This window comes from Mizuhopecten yessoensis, unplaced genomic scaffold (assembly GCF_002113885.1).
Source record: "Mizuhopecten yessoensis strain PY_sf001 unplaced genomic scaffold, ASM211388v2 scaffold3459, whole genome shotgun sequence".
Classification (NCBI taxonomy): Eukaryota; Metazoa; Mollusca; class Bivalvia; order Pectinida; family Pectinidae; genus Mizuhopecten; species Mizuhopecten yessoensis.
Genome location: NW_018405055.1, coordinates 680,771 through 703,859, shown reverse-complemented (window position 1 = coordinate 703,859; position 23,089 = coordinate 680,771). Strand labels below are relative to the sequence as shown.

The window sequence follows — 23,089 nt, the reverse complement described above, 5'->3', positions numbered from 1 at the left end:
TTAATATTATGTTGATGACCAGCATTGTCATTTTATGTTCAGTGATTAAGTACACTTTTACAATTACCATGTGACAAAACTTTTTTTTTAGAATGATTCCGACTTGAATGATGGGGCATCACCAAGTTCTGTAAACCAGAATTCCACCAGTAACGGACGTAGTACCAATCAACTGCAATATCTTCAAAAGTCAGTCATGAAAGCTCTGTGGCGACACCAGTATGCTTGGCCATTCCATAAACCTGTAGATGCAGACTCCTTAAACTTGCCAGTGAGTAGAAACAAAGCATTTGCAAGCAGAAGGAAAATAGAGGAAGCTGATAATGTTTAGTATATAGGAAGTTTGTAAGTGTAGGGGCCGAAGTGTGTACAAGCGTAGGGGCGGTGTTGGCCGAGTGGTTAAGGTGTCTTGACATCTATGATCACTAGCCCTCCACCAATAGATTGAGGGGTTCGAGACCTATGTTGGGCAGTTGGGGCAAAACCTGACTTGTCTTTAAATAACCATAGCTGATAACAGGATGTAAAGCACAAACCAGCTATTGGATCAAAACAGCTGGTATAAGTGCAGCTTCCCAGAGAGCTGATTGGCATTAGCTGAAGGGGAGTAATTGGGTGTTAATTTAAAAGCCTACTCTTCTAGGAAGGATGTTGTACCCCTTTATGTTTATAATCTTTGAATAAAAATATTTTACGAAGATTGCCAAAAAAATTCCAGGTGAGCAACAAATGCCTTCTTGGCTTCTTATTTGGAAAATACTAAAGAATTTTGATGAAACTTTATATCCTTGATACCTTTAGTCTCTAGATCCCTTTATATCGGGTAAATGACTAGTTCAGTGTTTTTGGAGATCACACTACTTACTCTTTTATGATTGGTTCTCTGATTTTGGGACAATATTTCTTGTTTTTGTACTGGTTGTGACCAATTTGTTGTTTAGTTGTATAATCAAAGTGTCAAAATTGCTGTCTGACGATACAGCTGGCACTTCCACAATTCTGTCTTTAGATTGGTAAATGCTTCCGAGTCATATTCATTATTACTGCCTATGTCACAGCTACAAAAAAAGCTGCAATTAGAAACTTCTGACTTCTCAGTTATATTTGTTTACAGGATTACTACAAAATAATCAAACATCCTATGGATCTAGGATCTATCAAGAAGAGACTGGAAACCAATTATTACTTCTCTGCCACAGAATGCATACAAGACTTTAACCAGATGTTTACAAATTGTTACATTTACAACAAACCTGGAGAGGTGAGATTTATTGTGGTCCTTGTCTTTTGTAAGTATGGCATGGGAGGGGCAAACATTGTTCTGCCCTGCAATATTCTTGTTGATACTCCAATGCAATCAGCTTTTCGTACCATGCTGTCACCATAATTTTCATTGACATGTATATGTATGCGGTTGGATCAATAAAAATTATGCAGTTACTTGATTGAAAATATATAAAAAAAAAAAGGCGTTATGGATCAATTGGATGTATGTTTATTTAAGAATTTTGGAAGTCTAAAAGGATAACACTATTAGAAAAGATAACGTAAAAGAAGAATTGGCTTATTCAGTATATTTTGAACTTAAAAAAATGAATCATATTTCACAATGGGTGGATCTACTCAAGTTCTTGCATATTAAATGGAACGATTTTTAAATAACTGGCAGCAAGAAAGTGTATCTAAATAAAGCATCAAAACTTTGATGAAATGATAAGAAAAGATGATAAAAAATACTGCATTTTTCCCTTCAAAAGTATTTACACTGTAGTGTGTTGCCAATCTTGAATGCACTATCAATGTTTACTGCCATGGATCATTTTCAAATCAAGGTCACAATTTTTTTTATTGAAGATATTCTAATAAAACTGAATATATTCCTACACTTGTGCTATTTGCACAAAAAGATATTAAAAGAAAATCTGAATGTTTAAGCTATTGTAGGATTCAGCAATACTGTTATATATTGTGAATCGGTAAACAGCTTGGTGATGGATACAGTTTTATCATGTTTGTACAGAATTTATTGTAGCTCGTACTAGTTAATACAATGTATGTGATCAGTTTATACATTTACTTGCAGGATATTGTACTCATGGCTCAAGTGCTAGAAAAAGTTTTTCTGCAGAAGGTTGCTCAGATGCCCTCTGAAGTAAGTAAAAAAATAAAGGCAAACCTGTTCAACATTTTTACATGTATTGCTACAAATTTGTGTAACCTATGATAGTGCACTAGAAGCCAGTGAAAATGTGATGAAATGCTCTTGAGATCACAAATGCTGCAGCAGGAATGCATCATAATTTGCTCTCTTGCTGAACAGATTGTTGTTCATCCTTCATTGTCATTGGATCTATGAAATTACACCACAACCCCCGGAAGGCACTTTTTTTTTCAGGGGGACCACTCACAGTGTTTTTTTCCAGGAGGTACAAAGCATAGAACTTAATTTCTGGGTTTTAGGACCACCCATAGAAGCAATATATTTCTATTAATTTGTATATTCAAGTCTTGTTGCATCATCCAAATTATATATATATATATATTACATCAGTGTCAATTCCAAATGATGTATTATAACTCTGATCGTGTTTTGTTTGTTATAAAATTACCAAAAGCTTTAGGTGCACCTGACTTTCATCTGTAAACTATCGGCCAAAAACTAGACATGCTGTTCTGAGTCCAAATCAGAGGCCACACACACCTGCATTTCCATATATCATCAATTGCGAACCTATAAGGGGGGAAAATTGACCGTCATGTGGTCGTTGACATTTGGGTAATCATATACTCAGTTGGTTTCATCTTGATTTATACGTCGGCTTATTGATGAATGAGTCGATTTTTGAAAGATAAATCCCTTACATTCAAGTAAAATTCGAGTTGTACCTCTAAATTTCCCTGTTACGGTCCCTTACTCATTCAACTCTAGCCAGTCGCAGGCCTGGGGCCTGTTCGTTTATGCGGAACAACCGGTTTGACCATTTATAAATGTAACAATTTCGGGTATAAATCCTGGCAAACCTGCAAATGTTTATGCAGGCCTTTCGAGGCTTTGTCACAACTCGCCTGAAAGCAGTATAAGATAACTAGGTCCAACTGTATTTAATAAACGAACAACTGTGGTCCGACAGGTTTGACGGTTAATACGAAAACTGCCGTGTTCCACACTCCAGGTAGCAGTGTACAGTAGCGTACGGTGGCCACGGGTGATATTTTTGTACAATTAATAACCCCTGTAATATTACATGTATCAAAACCTTAAAAAAAAAAAGGCACTAAAATTGGCATTTACATGATGAAGTAAACTGTGGGCTTCATATTTAAAAAAAAACGAGTTTGGTTTGAGACTACTTTTTTGGCCATTTACAAATCTGTATCTACACAACAAAAGCTAGGTTTTTATGTAGTCTACTTTTGAACTCGACACATCTGTATATATTGTGAAAAATCCACCGGTATGACCTATGCTAAAACGTGAGTATTTCTGTTACTGGTTAGGTGATATTTGATATTAGACTGGTTTTAAGAAAGAAAGAAAAATCTTGCGGGGGTCAAATTTTGGGTTAACAATCTTGTTTGTTTTGGCATTTTTTGATGTCGTAACCATGGTTTTCACAAGTTCCAAATCTGGGGAAATCACTTTTTGAAGAAAAAAATCATTCTTCTAAAAAAAACATTCAAAATAGTTTATAAATATATATATATGTAGGTGTGTTGTGCAGGATGAATCAGCTTTCCATGTTTATCCGAGACATGCCCTTTATTTTTAGGATTCGGCCATTTCTACTGTACTCTGCTACCCAAAGCTTTCCAGTCCGCCATCTTCTTTTGAAAGCCCCGTATGTAATGTAAGCGTTATCTCCCCTTAACCATTTGAGACGGTCGCGATTTCGAAGCGAGCGTTTCCTGACATTGAAATTTAAAAAAAAAAAGACAGAACACAAAATAAAATGACTACACACATGCTGTCTTCCCAGATTAGCTGAAGGATTAATGTATTGCAACAATGCCATAGATGTTATTTAAAATGAAGGATAATAAAAGACCATGAACAGAAGTGATTTTCTCCAGATCAGCATGTGGTACAGAAGCTTTCTTTTGCTCGCACCAACCATGCACAGAAGTTCTATATTTTGCCATCCGGGAGGTAGGGGTATGTTTTAATGGAATATCCCTTAAGTAACCTGAACTAGATGGAATAGTATAAAAAATAAATAACCATTTACAATTAAATTCATTCTTCCATGTTTATGAATAGGGTGTCCACCAGTAATTTCAATTGGTGCAAGTTCAGTTAATGACATTTGTATGAAGTACTACTTAAAACCTAAGAAACTTTGAAAACAGTAGAATCATTAGGATGAATATTTAATCATATTTAAAATAAAGCATTTACAATTATTTAATTGATGCAGGTTAGGTAGTAAGTGTTCAAGTAGTAACAAAGGCACAAATAATGAATTTCAGGTTTAATTACAGTTTCTTGGTATCTAAGAAAGGAACACTGTTTCCTTTCATGAAACTGGTGACTATATTTATGTACACATGTATATCGTCACTTTCATGTTCTTATTAGCTAAATTTATACCATTTGTTTTCATAGTTCATGCCTGTAATGAACATTAAAAAATGTATAGTATACAATTTGTAACCGGCTTTTTTCTTTTCACAGGAAAAAGAAATTCTCCCTCAAGCAAGAAAAACTCCCAAATCTGCCAAACTGTCTGGTGCTACAGCCAGCAAAGCTCTCAATGCCAAGCCTGTTGATGCTGAACCAGCTAAACCTGTACCCCCACCTCCTTTACCCACCCCTTCATCTACTCTTCAGCCAACTACTGCAGCTGTGGCCCCATCATCCACAACGGCTGTCACTGCAGCACCAGCATCAATCTCATCAACAACAACCACATCAACCAATACTGTCATGGAATCAACGCAATTCAATACAACACACGATGCCATAGAGCCAGCAATTGTTCCCCCATCACAACCAATCAAGGTATACACTCATTTGATCCGAAAACTATTTAACATAGGATAGATGTTGTGATCTTCATGTTGCCAATTCAAATACACTACTGAAAAAGGGGAAGATTTTGTGAAAATGTGGAAATCCTTTTAGATAATATAGAATATGTAGATTTCAGAACCATTGCACATGCAAACACAAAAATGTTCATACTGTCATCAGTTTAGAAAGAGTCGACAAGAACATTTCAACAAAAAAATTTTTTTTTACAGTATCGTCATTGCATAATTTTATCCCAAAACCAATACTCCAGATAACATTTTTTTTTTGGTTTTTTGTATTTTCAGACAAAGAGAGGAGTAAAGCGGAAAGCTGATACAACAACCCCTGTTGTGTCATCCTCACCTTATGATCCTGTATTTGATCCAAGTCCCAAAGTAGAAAAACTGGTTTCTCCAAAGGTTACTCCTGCAAAGGTCTTGTCTGCAAAGGTCCTCCCAGCAAAGGTCCTCCCAGCAAAGGTTACTCCTGCAAGGAGGGAAAGCAATAGGCAAATAAAAAAACCGAAACGAGATTTACCTTCAGAAGAGCCAGTAGGAGAACAGGTGAATTTTAATTTTAAGATGGTTCTTACCATCAGAAAGATATCGGTGCATGGTGCACTTTTTTATCAAAACATGCTATTGTCCACCAACACTGGTTTAGTGTTGGAAAAGTGATTCAATTTAAACACTTAGCAACTTCATTCTATGTTATGGAGATGGTAATAACAGACAGAAAAAACATGAATATTAAAATCAACTTGTCAACTTTAAGTGTAGTACCCTGTGTGTGTGCATGTTTCAAGGTATCGAGATCAAAGTGGTTGTAACTTTTTGAAGAACACTGAAACTAATTTCACATGGCAGTGGGGGAATTGATTTCTTACAGACATTTTCTAGTTTATATTTTTGTCAACACATAGCAAACTTGAAACCTTCCAAGTGTTGGAGAATTCATGTTGGTCCCATACCAGGGGCCAGACATCTTTCTTTAAGAATATATTATCTTTGGTGCTGTAGCCATAGGAAACTCAGGATTGAAAATGTTCTCTCTTTTTTCCCCCTTTTTTTTTGGTGAAGTACTGGTTGAGCTTGTTCAATTAGGCTGATGGCTATTGTTTTGGATATAAAATTGTACACCTTTGGTGCTTGTGGTGACATTTTGTATTAAGACATAATGGAATATTTTCTTTAATAATCTTAATCCTGTACTATGAGCTTCAAAAATGAAGTTTAGGTAATATCTAAATGTGAAACAAAGTGAATTATTTCTTGTTTCTCTTTTTACTGTTGAAACAAAGATGTATACCGTGTTTGTTTTTGTAAATTATTGCAGGCACAACACAACATGAAGAATAAGAAAGGGAAGCTCTCTCCACAGTTGAAGTATTGCAGTAATTTTGTCAAGGAATTGTTTGCTAAAAAGCATGCTGTAAGTCGATGCAATATTGAATTATTCAAACTTTTATTATTTTGCAAATTCCATTGTCAGAATGAGTAAATCAAAGAAGGCTAAAATAGCTATCAGAAGTTTTTTAAAGTCATGTATTTTGGGAATTTGTTGTGAAACTGAAAGGGTAAACATTACAATTTAATATATTTGGCTTTCTGTCATATGCCCCAAATTTTAACTCCACATGATACTTGCAATTGAAAATAAATTTTGCAGATAACGCCCGTCTAGAAAGATATTTTAATGAAATGTCAGATTTTTTTACCTTGATTTTTCAACAGCCTGTTCCTTTATGAATTTGGAAAATGTCAGATTTTTTTATTAGGGATATATTCCTCATTTTTTGGTCAAATGAGGCTCTTTTTAGCAAAGAGAGACTGCCTGTATTCAGCTGTTCATCTGAGCAAAAAAAATCCCTGAATGTCCGTGGCAATTAATATGAATGTTTCATATTTTTTGGCATTTGCCTTCATTTTGTCTTCAAATAATTTCAATGTTCTTTGTTTTTGCAGAGTTATGCTTGGCCATTTTATAAGCCAGTGGATGCCACACTTCTGGGTCTACATGATTACCATGAAATTATTAAAAAGCCTATGGACCTAGGCTCCATTAAAGTGAGTACATAGTATACCATGAAAAAGGAAGAGACAGACAATCTTCAAATGTTAACATGCTTTTTTTATCGTTTCTATTCTTGCCATCCTATATAAAAAAAAAATCATCGTAAACATTGATAAGTTACTCAATTCTAACATATTAAAATATATTTCTGTGCATGTCCCTTACATATAAGGTACAAGTAGCATGTACATAATTAAAAATCTTGAGAAATATTGGTAGAAACATAATCATAGGGCCAAGCTCTAGATACTATAATTCATAAACCTGAAAATATTGGGCAAGGACCATAGCTTTATTGCAATGATTGAGTCTTTAATCAATCAGGTGATAGAAAATGCCATGAATAATCCCAGTCTGCTTTCCGAAAGTGAGACTGTTTCATGCCATGGCTACATATTACCTCCATGCTATAAATTTATTAAAAAAACACGGGTCAGTTTGGCTAGTAGTTTCAATTTCGGGTAATACTTGCTCCATGTGAAAATTCCTCTGACCCCATGTTACGAAGTATTGACGATATTAAATTTGATAAGTCTGTCAGGCTATCTTTATTGTAAAGCCCAGACTTCCGTCGATTGTGCATTAAACCTAGGGTATTGATCATATTTACCAAATCTGCTGAGCACACCAACGTACCCTGTTTCTTGCATACACTACGCACATGGGAGTCCCGTCCTTAAATGACCTTAACTATTAATAGGACGTTCAACAAAATTAAACCAAACCAAATCTTGGCCTGAACCATTATCTATTCCATATAAACAATGCCCCATCACTAAACCTTGCTTTCCGAAAAAGGCAACTTGCAAACATCAGTTGTACTTGTGATTCCATAAACCTGAAAATATTGGGCAAGGCCCATAGCTTTATTGCAATGATTGATTCTTTAATCAATCGGGTGATAGAAAATGCCATGAATAATCCCAGTCTACTTTCCGAAAGTGAGACTGTTTCATGCCATGGCTACATATTACCTCCATGCTATAAATTTATTAAAAAAACACGGGTCTGTTTGGCTAGTAGTTTCCTAATCCAAATTCCTCTGACACCATATAACTTAGTATTGACGATATTAAATTTTGATAAGTCAGTCGGGCTATCTTTATTGTAAAGCCCAGACTTCTGTCAATTGTGCATTAAACGTAGGGTATTGATCATATTTACCAAATCTGCTGAGCACACCAACGTACCCTGTCTCCTGCATACACTACGCACATGGAGGCCTGTCCTTAAATGACCTTGGCTGTTAATAGGACGTTAAACAAAATTAAACCAAATACTATCTTGGCCTGAACCATTATTTCACTAGGGATCATGTTCGGGCTATTCCATATAAACAATGCCCCATCACTAAATTTTGCTTTCCGAAAAAGGCAACTTACAAACATAAGTTGTACTTGTGATTCCATAAACCTGAAAATATTGGGCAAGGACCATAGCTTTATTGCAATGATTGAGTCTTTAATCAATCAGGTGATAGAAAATGCCATGAATAATCCCAGTCTGCTTTCCGAAAGTGAGACTGTTTCATGCCATGGCTACATATTACCTCCATGCTATAAATTTATTAAAAAAAACCACTGGTCAGTTTGACTAGTAGTTTCCAAATCCAAATTCCTCTGACCCCATATAACTGAGTATTGACGATATTAAATTTTGATAAGTCAGTCGAGCTAACTTTATTGTAAAGCCCAGACTTCCGTCAATTGTGCATTAAACGTAGGGTATTGATCATATTTACCAAATCTGCTGAGCACACCAACGTACCCTGTCTCTTGCATTCACTACACACATGGAGGCCCGTCTTTAAATGAACTTATCTGTTAATAGGACGTTAAACAAAATTAAACCAAACCAAATCTTGGCCTGAACCATTATTTCACTAGGGATCATGTTCAGGCTATTCCATATAAACAATGCCCCATCACTAAACCCTGCTTTCCGAAAAAGGCAACTTGCAAACATCAGTTGTACTTGTGATTCCATAAACCTGAAAATATTGGGCAAGGACCATAGCTTTATTGCAATGATTGAGTCTTTAATCAATCAGGTGATATAAAATGCCATGTATAATCCCAGTCTGCTTTCCGAAAGTGGGACTGTTTCATGCCATGGCTACATATTACCTCCATGCTATAAATTTATTAAAAAAACACGGGTCAGTTTGGCTAGTAGTTTCAATTTCGGGTAATACTTGCTCCATGTGAAAATTCCTCTGACCCCATATTACAAAGTATTGATGATCTTTATTGTAAAGCCCAGACTTCCGTCAATTGTGCATTAAACGTAGGGTATTGATCATATTTACCAAATCTGCTGAGCACACCAATGTACCCTGTTTCTTGCATGCACTATGCACATGGAGTCCCGTCCTTAAATGACCTTAACTATTAATAGGACGTTCAACAAAATTAAACCGAACCAAATCTTGGCCTGAACCATTATCTATTCCATATAAACAATGCCCTATCACTAAACCTTGCTTTCCGAAAAAGGCAACTTGCAAACATCAGTTGTACTTGTGATTCCATAAACCTGAAAATATTGGGCAAGGACCATAGCTTTATTGCAATGATTGAGTCTTTAATCAATCGGGTGATAGAAAATGCCATGAATAATCCCAGTCTACTTTCCGAAAGTGAGACTGTTTCATGCCATGGCTACATATTACCTCCATGCTATAAATTTATTAAAAAAAACACTGGTCAGTTTGACTAGTAGTTTCCTTATCCAAATTTCTCTAACCCCATATAACTAAGTATTGACGATATTAAATTTTGATAAGTCAGTCGAGCTATCTTTATTGTAAAGCCCAGATTTTCTGTCAATTGTGCATTAAACGTAGGGTATTGATCATATTTACCAAATCTGCTGTGCACACCAACGTACCCCGTCTCCTGCATACACTACGAACATGGAGGCCTGTCCTTAAATGACCTTAGCTGTTAATAGGACGTTCAGCAAAATTAAACCAAACACTATCTTGGCCTGAACAATTATTTTACTAGGGATCATGTTCGGGCTATTCCATATAAACAATGCCCCATCACTAAATTTTTCTTTCCGAAAAAGGCAACTTACAAACATCAGTTGTACTGGTGATTCCATAAACCTGAAAATATTGGGCAAGGACCATAGCTTTATTGCAATGATTGAGTCTTTAATCAATCAGGTGATAGAAAATGTCATGTATAATCCCAGTCTGCTTTCCGAAAGTGAGACTGTTTCATGCCATGGCTACATATTACCTCCATGCTATAAATTTATTAAAAAAAACACTGGTCAGTTTGACTAGTAGTTTCCTAATCCAAATTCCTCTAACCCCATATAACTAAGTATTGACGATATTAAATTTTGATAAGTCAGTCGAGCTATCTTTATTGTAAAGCCCAGACTTCTATCAATTGTGTATTTAACATAGGGTATTGATCATATTTACCAAATCTGCTGAGCACACCAAAGTACCCTGTCTCTTGCATACACTACACACATGGAGGCCCGTCTTTAAATGAACTTATCTGTTAATAGGACGTTAAACAAAATTAAACCAAACCAAATCTTGGCCTGAACCATTATTTCACTAGGGATCATGTTCGGGCTATTCCATATAAACAATGCCCCATCACTTAACTTTGCTTATCTAGCTGCGATAACGTACGTAGCTTTCTGACGAAGAGCGATTTTTTTTTATATATTGCGTCGTCGCGCCAAGGCAGGCCGGGTATTATATTAGTACTAATTTAAAACTTGCATGTCAAAACAAAAAACAATCGTTTAATTCAGCAATATAATTAAATCATACCATTTTACTGATCCCGGTAATATTATAAATTATGTAAATCTAATAGCGCACGTATCTCATTTGACCCCGAGCACCGACAGAGGATCAGAGAACAGAATACGCCGTGGCCATCACAGCAGTTATCCCTTGGGGGGCCTCATGGCAAAATCAAACTAACCAGTCACTTATCCCTTTCGTTTGCATAAACCACTGTATAATTATAAAAAACACAAAGTAAACTCTCTCCGATACATGCCCATTAACATATTAAACTAAGTTCATCTGTGTTCAAACTCACACAATGATACTAGCGAGGTTAATAGTTTTAGATATTTATTCATAACATAAACAGCGCTAGCATTTCTGTCGATTTTATTTCAGCTTAACCGGCCGCTATCCGGAAGAAAACATGCACCGTACTGACTGCTAGGGCAGTTATTTTCTGCTTTGAATACTTCCCACTGGCAATAATGATTCCGTAACGTACCCCTTGCGCTATCTTTTGACCATTTGGCAACTATTCGCTTCGTAGCTGACACGGTACAACACTTTTCTTTGGCTTACTTCACACGGCCAGTCATTTTGTTTACAAAGAAATGGTGTGCTATGCGCATGCGCTAGTAGAGGGAAATCCCTGAACAAAACGTTGGTCAGACAGGTAGAAATACCGATGATTATCTTAGATTTAATCATTTTTATGAATCTTTTTCAGCCAAATCCGATCGGCATTTTCCATAAGGAGTCTCACTTGATATGTTTATGTAGTATTTGGAAAAAAGACAAAAAAAAAAAGTTACTTCAGCGTGATGCCCCTTTAAGTCAGTTGGGCTAGTGTTTTATTGCACAATTATAAGATTGATAAGGTACCGTTTTTGTTGAGTCCTGGCTTCTGTCAGTTGTGAATTAAACATAGAGTATTGATCATATTTTACAAAAACTGCTGAAATTAATTTTTTCTTCCGGCTATGAAGCTGGAAGCATTATTCACAAGGGATCATGTTATCACTGAACTTTGCTTTCTGAAAAAGGCCACTAAAAACTTAAATAGTTATGTTGATTTCTGTTAAGATGTGACAGTTGCATGAATGCTGACAGCTTTATAGTGGTAAATTTCCTTGAAGTTCTAGACATGACTTATCACCACTTCATTTTCACCAGTTTGTAATTGCAACAGAATTTTGCTTTTCCTTTAGAGTAATGAAATGATAAAATGTAGTTTTCATTTCAAATACAACCATAAAAAGCAAACTAGATTGCTAAAAACTTCTAGAATAATGAAAATATTATGTGCTAGATAATGATTGACAAAATCAGGTTATGATAAATTTTGCCTTTTATCATGATCATGACACTCGCACAGAAAATGCAATTGTAATGTACATTATTGAAATTGAAATTAAATGAAAATGAATATAAAAAAATGTAAGCACATCATTATCAGGCTATTTACAACTATCATGTCCAGACATAACATCCAAAAATATTTTGGTAACATCAAATAAGGCAAAGCTGTGTCTTGAAAATATAGGGCAATGACCATAATAATCATAATCATAATAATTGGAGGTTCTTATATACCGCTTTATCACATCCTAGTTTGTAGGTCGTCTCAAAGCGGTTCACAAATTATTATCCGTGGTTATAGGGCCTTTGCAACCAGCAAATACATTTCTCAACTCCCTGGGTAGCATACAGCCGGAGCTGCCATTTCGGCGCTAACAGCTAGCATTCAACAATTCTAGCACTGCCCAACCACATACTCATTTACAGCTGAGTAGACTGGAACAAGCGGAGTAAAGTATCTTGCTCAAGGATACAACACATTGTCGTGGCGCGAACCTGCAACCCTTCGGTCACGAGCCTGACGTCCTACCACTGGACTACCGTGCCTCCTGTAACCACAGCTTTATTGCAATGATTGAGTCTTTAATCAGTCAGGTGATGGAAAGTGCTATGAGTAATCCCAGTCTGCTTTCTGAAAGTATGACTGTTTCATGCTATGGCCACAATAAGTTTTATGTGCATTCTATTTTGCATTCTGAATATGTGTTTTGAATTAAATGTATTATTTGTTGCCTTTTTTGGCAAAAATTTAAATGGTTTCTTACTGGTTTTCTTTATATATATTTTTTTCAGAGAAAGCTAGAAACAAGAGAGTACTCGTGTCCTTCTGAGTTTGCTGAGGATTTGCGGTTAATTTTCACAAACTGTTATCGTTACAACCCCCCAGATAGTGATGTAGTAATGATGGCAAAGAAGCTACAGGATGTTTTTGAAATGAGATATGCAAAAATGCCTGAACTTCCTGACCTGCCAGAAATGGCAGGAAACGGGGGATTAAAGAGTGATAGTGAAAGTTCATCTGCAGAGGAATCTCCTACAGATGATGATGATGACAGTGAAGATGAGCGAGAGCAGAAGATCAAGGAACTGCAGGAAACGGTAGGCAGGCAATGATATACCTACTTAACTTTAACTCTAGTTGCAGTGTAAAAACAAGATTCAATTCTTTGAACATGACATAGAATAAAGAAGGGATTGCAGTATGTTAAAAATGTATTTTCTCAGTGGAATTCATAAAGTACCGATGTGTTCTGAATTTTATAGAAAATCCATTTTATTACATTTAAGTTGTTCAAAAACTGAATAGGTTGATGAATTCTAAATGCTTAGGATGTGGAGCAATGCCCCGAGTACACCTAAAATATAATCCAAATAAAATTGTCCTTGTTAACAAAATGTTCCTATTTCAGATGAAGCATATACAAGAACAGTTGCAACAGTTAACAGAAGAACATATGCAAAAATTAAAACAAAAGACTGAAAGACGTGAAAGAAAGGAGAAAAGACTTGTGAAAAAGAAATCTAAAGTCAAAGATGATGTGAAAGACAAAGTGATAGAACCTTTAAATGTGCCATCTCAGCCTCAACTTGTGCAATTGCCGGCTGCAGACACCTCTAAGCCTGCTAAAACTGTTAAGTCAAAGGCAAATAAACAAAAATCGCCTTCTGAATCTAAACGCAAACGAGCAGGTCGCTCTCAAAGTAGTTCCAAGAAAAATAAAAGTGCAACAGTGGCTGTGTCTCAGTTACAACCACCACCTCCAGCATTTGACAGTGATGATGAGGACAATGCAAAGCCAATGACCTATGATGAAAAGCGGCAGTTAAGTTTGGATATAAATAAGTTGCCTGGTGAGTTTTATATAGCCATTTGAGTGAAACACATTCCTGTGAATTGGTTCTGTTTGACCTTTCAATATGATGTTATATTCTTGTAATGTTATGTCAATTTTGCACTTTGGATACAGTTTTACCTCTCGAAGGTTGAGGGGTTTTACAATGAGTCTGAATTGGATAGATACTACATGGCATGTGACAAGGGTATGCCCTGCTCTGCTTTCTTCTTACCTAGCCCCAATACTTGGCAAAGTGCTTGTTAGCTTTTTTTGCTTACATGAACTTTGTTTTTTTATCCAGTCAATAGCAACGAGGAAAGGGGTGCTAAGTTTTCTTTATAAATTACCCAACTTATTTTCAATGTCACATAAGTCAAATGTAAAGAGCCATAAGGTCTAGAGCCACAAGCGTGTTACTTTTTTCAGTTCACCCAAGTCAATCAAATGATTCCTTATCTGTCATTCATAAACAATCACATTTTCGAATTCTCAGAATTTGGTTGTAACCATCGGCCTGTGATGGGGATCAAAGTCAACATTTTATGGTTAACAGAGGAATGATATATGATTATATTTGACAGTTGTGCACAAAATGATATATGATTATATTTGACAGTTGTGCACAAAACTTGCTTTTAATTTCAGGAAAAAAAACATTTTCCTCTTTAAAAGTGCTTGGATTTTGAAATGAGCTTAAATTAAATAAAATACTACTTGCATCTTTTATGCAGAGTAATCTGAAATTAATTTTTTATGCCAATCTGTTGAATATCACAGGGGTTTACTGAAAACCCAGTTTGTATGAACTATTTCATCCTTATTAAATGGCTGACCACTCAAAGGGGCTTAGGGGCAGTGCGATTTATGGTTGTCAAAGAGTGCCAAACCTTCAAATGATGTCTCTAAAATAATTCTTTGCTCATTATGACTTGTTAAGTCCTATGGGCCTATTGTTTCCAATATATTGTGTCAAGATCGGCCTTGCATATACTGGTCATGGTCAAATGTCAACACATGCATTCATTGGTAAAATGTATCTAGTTCCATTTATCCAAAGTTAGAGTATTATCAAATTTCCTGAAATAACCTTGATCTTCTTTCGAAGTCACAGGTCAAATATGTTATAAAGACCAACCATGTTATCTTTTTCTAACATGTTGAGACAACTTTGAGAGCAAGAACTAAAAATATCTGAAGATTGAAAGTTAAAATTTCATTGTTGAGGGAATAGGGGTTCAGGTCATCTAGTCTGTAAAAAGTAAGCATATACAGTCCAGGTGAGAGCTACAGGTCTGCGTAAGCACATTATATATACACATTCACAATTTCAAGTAATCTTGTCTGCATTTAAACTTGGCTATTGTTCCTACACATATTTAGAAATGTGTGCTGTTTAGAAATTTATAACAGGATATATTGCCTGTGTGCCTGAAAGTGACATTTGTGCAACATCACAGGTTAAAAAACTACATAAAAATGCAAATGCAACAAGACTATTTTTTAGCTGTATTATCTACAATGAATTTTCTGCTTCGTGGAATTAGTTATTTCCTATTCGCTTGAGTTTAATTAGCTAGGGCTGTTGGCAACGGTTAGGAAGTCGGATAACCGTGTTCTTATTTGAACCAAAACCGTGTAACTATGTTTTTTTGTGCCATGAAATACTGCCACCAATGGTCCTTTGTTTTAATAAAAAAATGATTACTTAATTCACTAAATGCATTAACAATACCTATTCCTTGTGAACACTGTTGAAAAATGTTGTAAATTCTCAAAATCAATTTTTAGTTTCACTTTACACTTGTATGTTGTCAACACTATACTATGCGCACGTATTTCTGCGCATCACATCAAATACAAATTTCACGTCCCTTGGTCTCGCCGTGTGTTGGAAATTGGTTAAAATTTTGTTGTTACCAGTCACTTAATAATAAGAACTATCTATACCTCCCTTCCAACACAAATTTTTAATTTAAAGTCTTTTGTGGCCATGAATGGCTTTGACAGTAAAAGTACACAGCAGCTGGAAATGTTTTTCATTATACTTCTGCTGCTTAACTCTTAAAGTAGCTAGCAAAGAGTTAAGCTTGAAATCATGAATTGCTTAGCTGAAAACTCCATAATAAATTTAATGGTAAATTACACAATTATTCTGACTAAAATTGTTCATAAAATCATAGTCTATTAATCTATTTTTATTTTAGACTAACTATAAAAACATGAAATTATAGTCTATTAATCAAGTTTTTAAGTCTTTCCAATATTCCATATCTTTTTTGTTTTATGTAAAGTGGCATTATTGTGATCAGTAATATGTCGTTTTACTTTGTGCAAAAGCATTGTGGAGAAGGCCTTGGTTATCTTGTTATAACTTACGCCTAATCCATTTGATTCATTATGTATTAAAATATTTCTAATTTACAAATCAAAAGAAGTCTCATCACTTCATTTGAATGGGTTTTAGTGCATATTGTTGTTACGGCCATGATGGATAATGAACCGTCTTCCTTTTCATTAAAATCTCCACAACAAAATCACTTTTGTTCAACATGGGTGAACTTTAATTTTGTTGTTGTGCTTTTCATTTAAGTAGCTCTGACTTTTAATATCTTGCTTTGCAGGGGACAAATTAGGAAGAGTAGTGTATATAATACAATCCAGAGAACCGTCCTTACGAGATTCCAATCCAGATGAAATAGAAATAGACTTTGAAACTTTAAAACCTTCAACATTACGGGAATTAGAAGCTTATGTGATGTCTTGTTTAAAAAAGAAAACAAGAAAAACGTATAGTAAGTATTCACTACAGTTAATTGACTTAGTGTGAAAATAATGAATATTAATTCTTTTTAAAATATTAATGAGGGATGGATTCAAAAAATATATTTGATGTCTGCCGAAAAGATCAATTTCAATTGGAAAATTTAATATTAAATAAATAAGTTGAAGTATACATGTTATTTGCTGGACTTTGGTGATTTGAAGTGTTTAATAGATGTGAATTATTTTTTTAAATTTGGTCCATATTAGCAAAAAAAGGAGCTGGTAAGTCACGTGAAGAAGCCCAGAGTGAAAAGAAAAAGGAGTTGGAAAAGCGGTTGCAGGATGTACAGGGTCAGTTAGGAGGATCGCACAAGAAAACTGGTAGCAAAAAAGGTAAGTCAATATCACATGAAAATAAGTATTCAAGATAGAAATTTAATAGTCAGTGTTTGATTTAATTAAGTCTCAATTTTAGTGCAGTCATCACAGAATTGCATTTTGTACAGTTATAGTGTATGTTTTCCTGCAACAGAGTATATTTATTAATCCAATCCCTTCACCTTTATGTGCTGTTTTGTTTGGTAACTTAGATGATGGCAATGCAGCAGATGGTGGGGCCAGTCGCTTGAGTGCCAGCAGCAGTAGTTCGTCCGGCAGTGACTCCAGTAGTGACAGTAGCTCTTCCAGTTCTTCCGATTCCAGCGACTCTGAGTCAGGTTAGACAACCTCTATCCAGTCTAGGCTTGCTCTGGGGGTTACGAGTAATGGGTTTGTTGGCCCTGCCTTGCCACATTGCAAGGCAGGTGAACTGGGATTGGGCAATGCTGCAGGATGACATGTAATACAAGTTATACTACATGAGCCTGCTAGGATGGATTGGTTATCATCAAGAGTGGTTTTGGTTACATGCCACATGAAGTCTCTTCTGATGAGTCCAGTTCTTTTAATTTACGATTGCAGAGGACATTCAATTTTACTGCAGTTAAGCACCAAGTGGGTCTTGAAATCCATTGTTGTTGATATATAATATTGCATCTATTGTTGAAATGGACAGTACAAGGTGTTTGTATTTGGTTTGGCTTAGAGTGCAGAATGTGTTAATTGTTGGGGCCAGTCACACAAAACATGCTGGTGTGGAATACCATAAATTATTGTTTTACATTGATCATCCCATTCATTTTTTTTTTCATGAGCCATTGAACATAGTCAATCATGTACAAAATGCAGGTTCAGAATGTACAAGGTTTCATCTAAGATCATTTTATGTTTAAGTATGTGCGTCATTGAATATGGTGCTTTTCATTGTGTTCATGTGTGGAGGAATTCCCAATTGTAACCTGGCTGTTAGTTGGATGATGCGAGAAAAAATGAGTGATTGTTAGGATTATTTATTGTGTGATGTGTGGTGACGTATTTTTTGTGTTAATAGGAAGAATACTTATCATAATTTGATATTATTGAAAGAAGAGCAATCGAGTAGTTATATGTGAAAAATCTTTTTAGAGAGAAAAAAGATTGACAACTTCCATCCTCAGAATTTCTCGTTGGTTAAGAACAAGGCTTTAAGATATGAAAGAAGTGGTGATAGTTACTTGAAAAAGTGCTGCAGATTTTTTTATTCAATTTTTCTTTCCTTTTTATTTATTTAATGGGGGGAGGGAATATTATAATGTGATATTGTTAAAAGATTTGGGCCCATTATTTCATACATACGCGAAGTGTCCAAAACATCTTTCATTTGTCCTCATTTGTTGTGATAACTCGTCAGTAATGATCTTGGGAGAATTTTATTCCCTGCCAAATATGAATCTCGTTCATCCTGCAAGACTTGTAGCTTTTTTCAGTTTAATGTAATCATGAAAAATACAGCATGTATGTATATTTTTCCAAAATCTTGAATTACCTTTATTACTGAAAAGAATTGCAGAATTTTTAACTTCCAAAATTAAAGCAAAGCAGGTAAAATTCTCTTGTTGAAATGGAAAAATTCAAAATTTAGCCCAATAAGGGAAGGGATGTTACCTAGAAAAAGTCTTGCATGACAGGAACAAGATAAGTAAATGATGGGAAGAAGCATAAGTGAGCTGGCCTCATCTTGAGCAATCAACACATCTTTGCACTCCATGGCTAGAATCTTGCTATTAGCATTCCTTTCTGTTGTATTACATTATAAATTCATAGATCTATCTCTTTGGGAAAAAGAAATGTTTGGAAAACTTATGATGCATGAAAGATTTTTAAATGGTTTTGTTTAAAGGTCTCTACCAATAGTATTGATTATTGATAATATTTTGTGCCCCTTTAGTAGTTTTACTGTGTTTGTGACGTGCTCATTTTAATATTTTCTACAAAAGTTGTACATAGATTGGTGATAACATCACCTAGGTATACACAGGTTCTTTTGTAATTTTTTTAAGCCATGTAGTCCTGCGTCTCATCAATGTACATAGTAATTTGCATATCTCATCTTGTCTTTAGTACATATTGACTCATGTGAAATAAATAAACATTTAAATAAAAGATTTTTTTTACTTTTTTGTCCTTCTTCATTAGCAGCTTGTTTTGTGGCTGTGCCTCAATGAGAAAACATTCTGCACTCCATGGTTGATCTACCTCCTACTGGCTGGGGTACTGTTGGGGAGGGGTTGTGTTTTGTTGCAATGTACATATAGGTGTGTCTTTATTCTTGCATCAAGCAAGGAAAATTTGTCAAGAGAAGCTGTGGATGAAGCTCTAAACAGAAGGATGTTGCATACCTTTTGTCTATTGGAATATAGAAAGAACAGCAGAACATCCTTGAATGATATTTATGGTGCACATGAGAAAAGGTTTGCATGCATGATAGTTAATTATGAGGAATCATACAATAATGATCTTTTGACCTGTGTGCCACAAATATGAATGCATGTTCAGTTCTAAATTATGAAAATATTTACAATTAATTTTAGTATATATTTTTATTTTTCCCCAGAACCGTATTTTTAAATAAAAGGTATTTGCAGAAGTTTAAGCAATTTCAGAATCTTCAGAGTATTATGAAAATTGTCTGGAGGAGGAATTATTGAATAGAATTGGAACAATATTCAAGAGGCCAGGAGACAAAAGGCATGCAATTTCCGACTGGAAATTTGGTGACTGTTTGGAGAGAAAAAAAATGACTGAACAGTAACCTTGAAGCTGTGCATAATAGCTGGAAAGTGCACTGCAGTGTTAAACAAAATACTGGGTATTTCCTGATCAGGATTATTTTCAACATCGCTGGAATTGAAGGAATGACAGAATACAAAACTTAATAATTTTGCTCTATATTCTCTATAGAAGTGGTGAACAACATTTTTCACTCTTCATTTTCTTAAAATTTTATACTGAAAACCAGAATATATATGCACATGCAGTGGATGGGAAGAGAAAGCAATTGGCCATAAAGTTTGAAATTATTATTGGCCAGAATGCAGACCATTAATTTCCCAAAAATTTCATCCATGGACAAATTGTGATTTTTGAGATTAAATATTTCGTGGTATAACTGTAAATTCTGTAACTGACATGCTCTCTGACTCTAATGATTTTATTACATATATTTTTTCTCTGTTTTTGATCTTTTGAGGTGTGCAAACTTTCTGATGCACCACGCTGGACAATTTCTCTGCTGATATTCAAAGTATTTGCAAATTTGACTTCCTTATCACTGCATGTGCATTACAGGTGTAGGATGCACTACCTGTTTTCTATAGAACAGGCATGAATATTAACGCACAGGTCAATACTTGCCAGTTATAGGATGACACTCAATCACAAAATAAACTTTGGAACTTATGGTGAAAAGATGCCGCAATTTTCCCCTTTTGAACACATGTAGAAAATATGCATAAATATAATGATATACCTATGAAAATGTATATTCCATTCATAAATATTTATGTATTTGAGTATTCTGCGATTGTCTTGTGGTAGGAAGAGCCTTTACAACTGTAGCATGGCTATCGCTAAACAAGGACATGCAATTTACACCCAGATGAAAACTGCAGACTAAATAAACAGATAAAATGTTGATGATGTGTATCAATATTTTCCGAAGGTTAATTTTTGAGTTAAAGCAGGACTTGACCAATGAATCAGAAATAAATATTTTCTAAAAAGCAAATTTTGCTATTGAAAAAAAAAAAATCTGAGTGAATTTTAATAAACACGAGACGAAAATATAGAATGTATTTAGGGCTTTTTGCACAAGCAGAACATGTTGCTTAAGAATTAATGCACCATTAAAATGAAGTAAACAGAATAATATCCTTATGCACATACACCAGTTGCCTGCATATGAATGAATGAAATAGTTTCAAAATAGCAAAATACATGATAGTTTGTCAAGGATAAGTACATTTCCAATAATTAGGGAGGTGACTATTGCGTGAATTTTTCACTAATGCAATACTATTACTACTGTATTTGGGAAAACACTATTGCGATAGTTCAATTATTTTGGTATACTTCAGTTAATGTGGTATACTATCACGATAGTATTGGATACTTCAGCTTCCCCAGTTCATTCCGTCAATTTTCTGCTGGTTCGTTGGTATAAGGTAACTTTTGTCTTAAATATGCAAGTTATTCAATAGTAGTCGTAGACTAATGGTATGACGTCAACAACGGTGAGTTGAGTTAGTCAAACATTCTCACAACAATGAGTATAGAGTATTGTGTAATAGTTAATGAGTTATGCAATTAAAAAGCACATACAGCTGAAACTAATATCTGATAGCGACTACTGCGCTCGACTCCTTGTCCGTGTGCGTATAAATGATAACAACTGAATTATCAGTAGTTGTAATAGCATGGTATGATAATGAAAATCGTTAGTGTTAGTAGTTTTGAATCTGTTGATTGTTTAGCATACTATCGACGATTGTTATCAAGTTTATGAAGTTGTCGTAGATTAATCAAACCGAGAGGTGTACAATCGCAATCTATCGACAGTACGATGTGTTGTTACACCACTACCAATAATGTACCAGAGTACATACAAAATTGTAACTCCTTCAGAGTTATTCTAAATTATCGCTACTGCATTTTCTTTGTACGAGCACATCGGTGAAGTTTTGCCTAGCCAATGATGCATAAGGCTAAATTGATGGACCCCATGACAATTTTTGTTATGATTCTCTGTTCATATAATGTTTTTGCATATGTATTATACAAAAATAGAAAAAGAAGCTTGTGTGAATATCTTAACTACATTAATTTAGGACAAAGGTCAATTATTGATTAAATAAAATACATTTACCCAAACATAAAAATCTTAAACAAGTTTAAAATTTAAATAATAAAATCTACGGTTAAGAAAGTTTTATAACATCAACTTGTAATGACACTTTACTCGTGGCAACAATGTACGCATGAAGAGGGTGACAAATCCCAAATTCATAGTTTTAGAGAGAGATATAAATGAAATTCCAAAAACACAATTACATAGCCAAACATCAATGCTGTAACCTCTTGACACGGTTCAATTCTTCAAAAGTAACATCAGAAAAATATAGCAAACAATGAAGTGGACCTGCTGGATTACTTCCTGAAACCCAGTGTTGCGAAGGAAACCCATGCCCATGTTACCAAGAAGCAAATCATATTCACTATTTTAGGATCACCAATGAAGAAGGCAAAGGGTCATGCGAAAAGAGGTGGAACTCCAAAGCAAGGCAGAGGGAAATTCAATAAACGACAGGTAGGTAAAATGTAGTATGGAAAGTTCTGAACACTTGAAGAGTGTTGCAATAGAAAAATAAAAATTATCAGACAAGTTGCAATCCAGGAAATGGTATGATAGGCTACCCCAAATTCATCAACAGTTCATCAGGATAACATTTGTGCACACATGAAATGTCGCTCCCATTTGGATACCTGAACATTTTGAGAGAAATGGACAGTTTCTTGCATCTTTCTCAAATTTAAAACATCCCATTATTCTCGGGTCATTCTTATTTGGGGATATTGTAATGTCACTTTCCATCCCATCTTTCTTTCCACACAAATTGAGTACCTGTGGGCGAACTTGATGCAAAAATTACACAACACTTCCTCAATTCTGGAAAACTAGTTTCCCCATGACACTGAAATTCCTGTGAAGTGATCAAACTCAAATTCAGACCTTATTTCATTATGGAAAGTGCATGCTCAGATTCGCTTTTTAGGTGTTAAGATCACTAGCACTATAAATAGAAGGTCCTGTTGGCAGATGACCAAAGTAAAAGCATAAATATATTATTTCACATTTCCCAAAAAAAA

At 35.0% G+C, this 23,089-nt stretch overlaps 1 protein-coding gene across 3 annotated transcripts in view; it reads left to right on the top strand.

The window, feature by feature from the left end:
- Positions 1–23,089, top strand: part of LOC110447570 (bromodomain-containing protein 3-like) — a 43,511-nt gene that overhangs the window by 5,859 nt on the left and 14,563 nt on the right. The window contains exons 4-17 of one of the 3 annotated variants that reach the window (XM_021493350.1): positions 92–271; positions 1,115–1,261; positions 2,084–2,152; positions 3,771–3,848; positions 4,673–4,999; positions 5,317–5,574; positions 6,347–6,442; positions 6,976–7,077; positions 13,002–13,307; positions 13,619–14,060; positions 16,666–16,836; positions 17,075–17,200; positions 17,398–17,523; positions 22,447–22,529. In XM_021493350.1, coding sequence (XP_021349025.1) covers positions 92–271; positions 1,115–1,261; positions 2,084–2,152; positions 3,771–3,848; positions 4,673–4,999; positions 5,317–5,574; positions 6,347–6,442; positions 6,976–7,077; positions 13,002–13,307; positions 13,619–14,060; positions 16,666–16,836; positions 17,075–17,200; positions 17,398–17,523; positions 22,447–22,529 — 2,511 coding nt within the window. Of the gene's footprint in view, positions 1–91; positions 272–1,114; positions 1,262–2,083; positions 2,153–3,770; positions 3,849–4,672; positions 5,000–5,316; positions 5,575–6,343; positions 6,443–6,975; positions 7,078–13,001; positions 13,308–13,618; positions 14,061–16,665; positions 16,837–17,074; positions 17,201–17,397; positions 17,524–22,446; positions 22,530–23,089 lie in introns of all 3 variants that reach the window. The other 2 variants (XM_021493349.1, XM_021493351.1) reach the window with 2 other exon arrangements.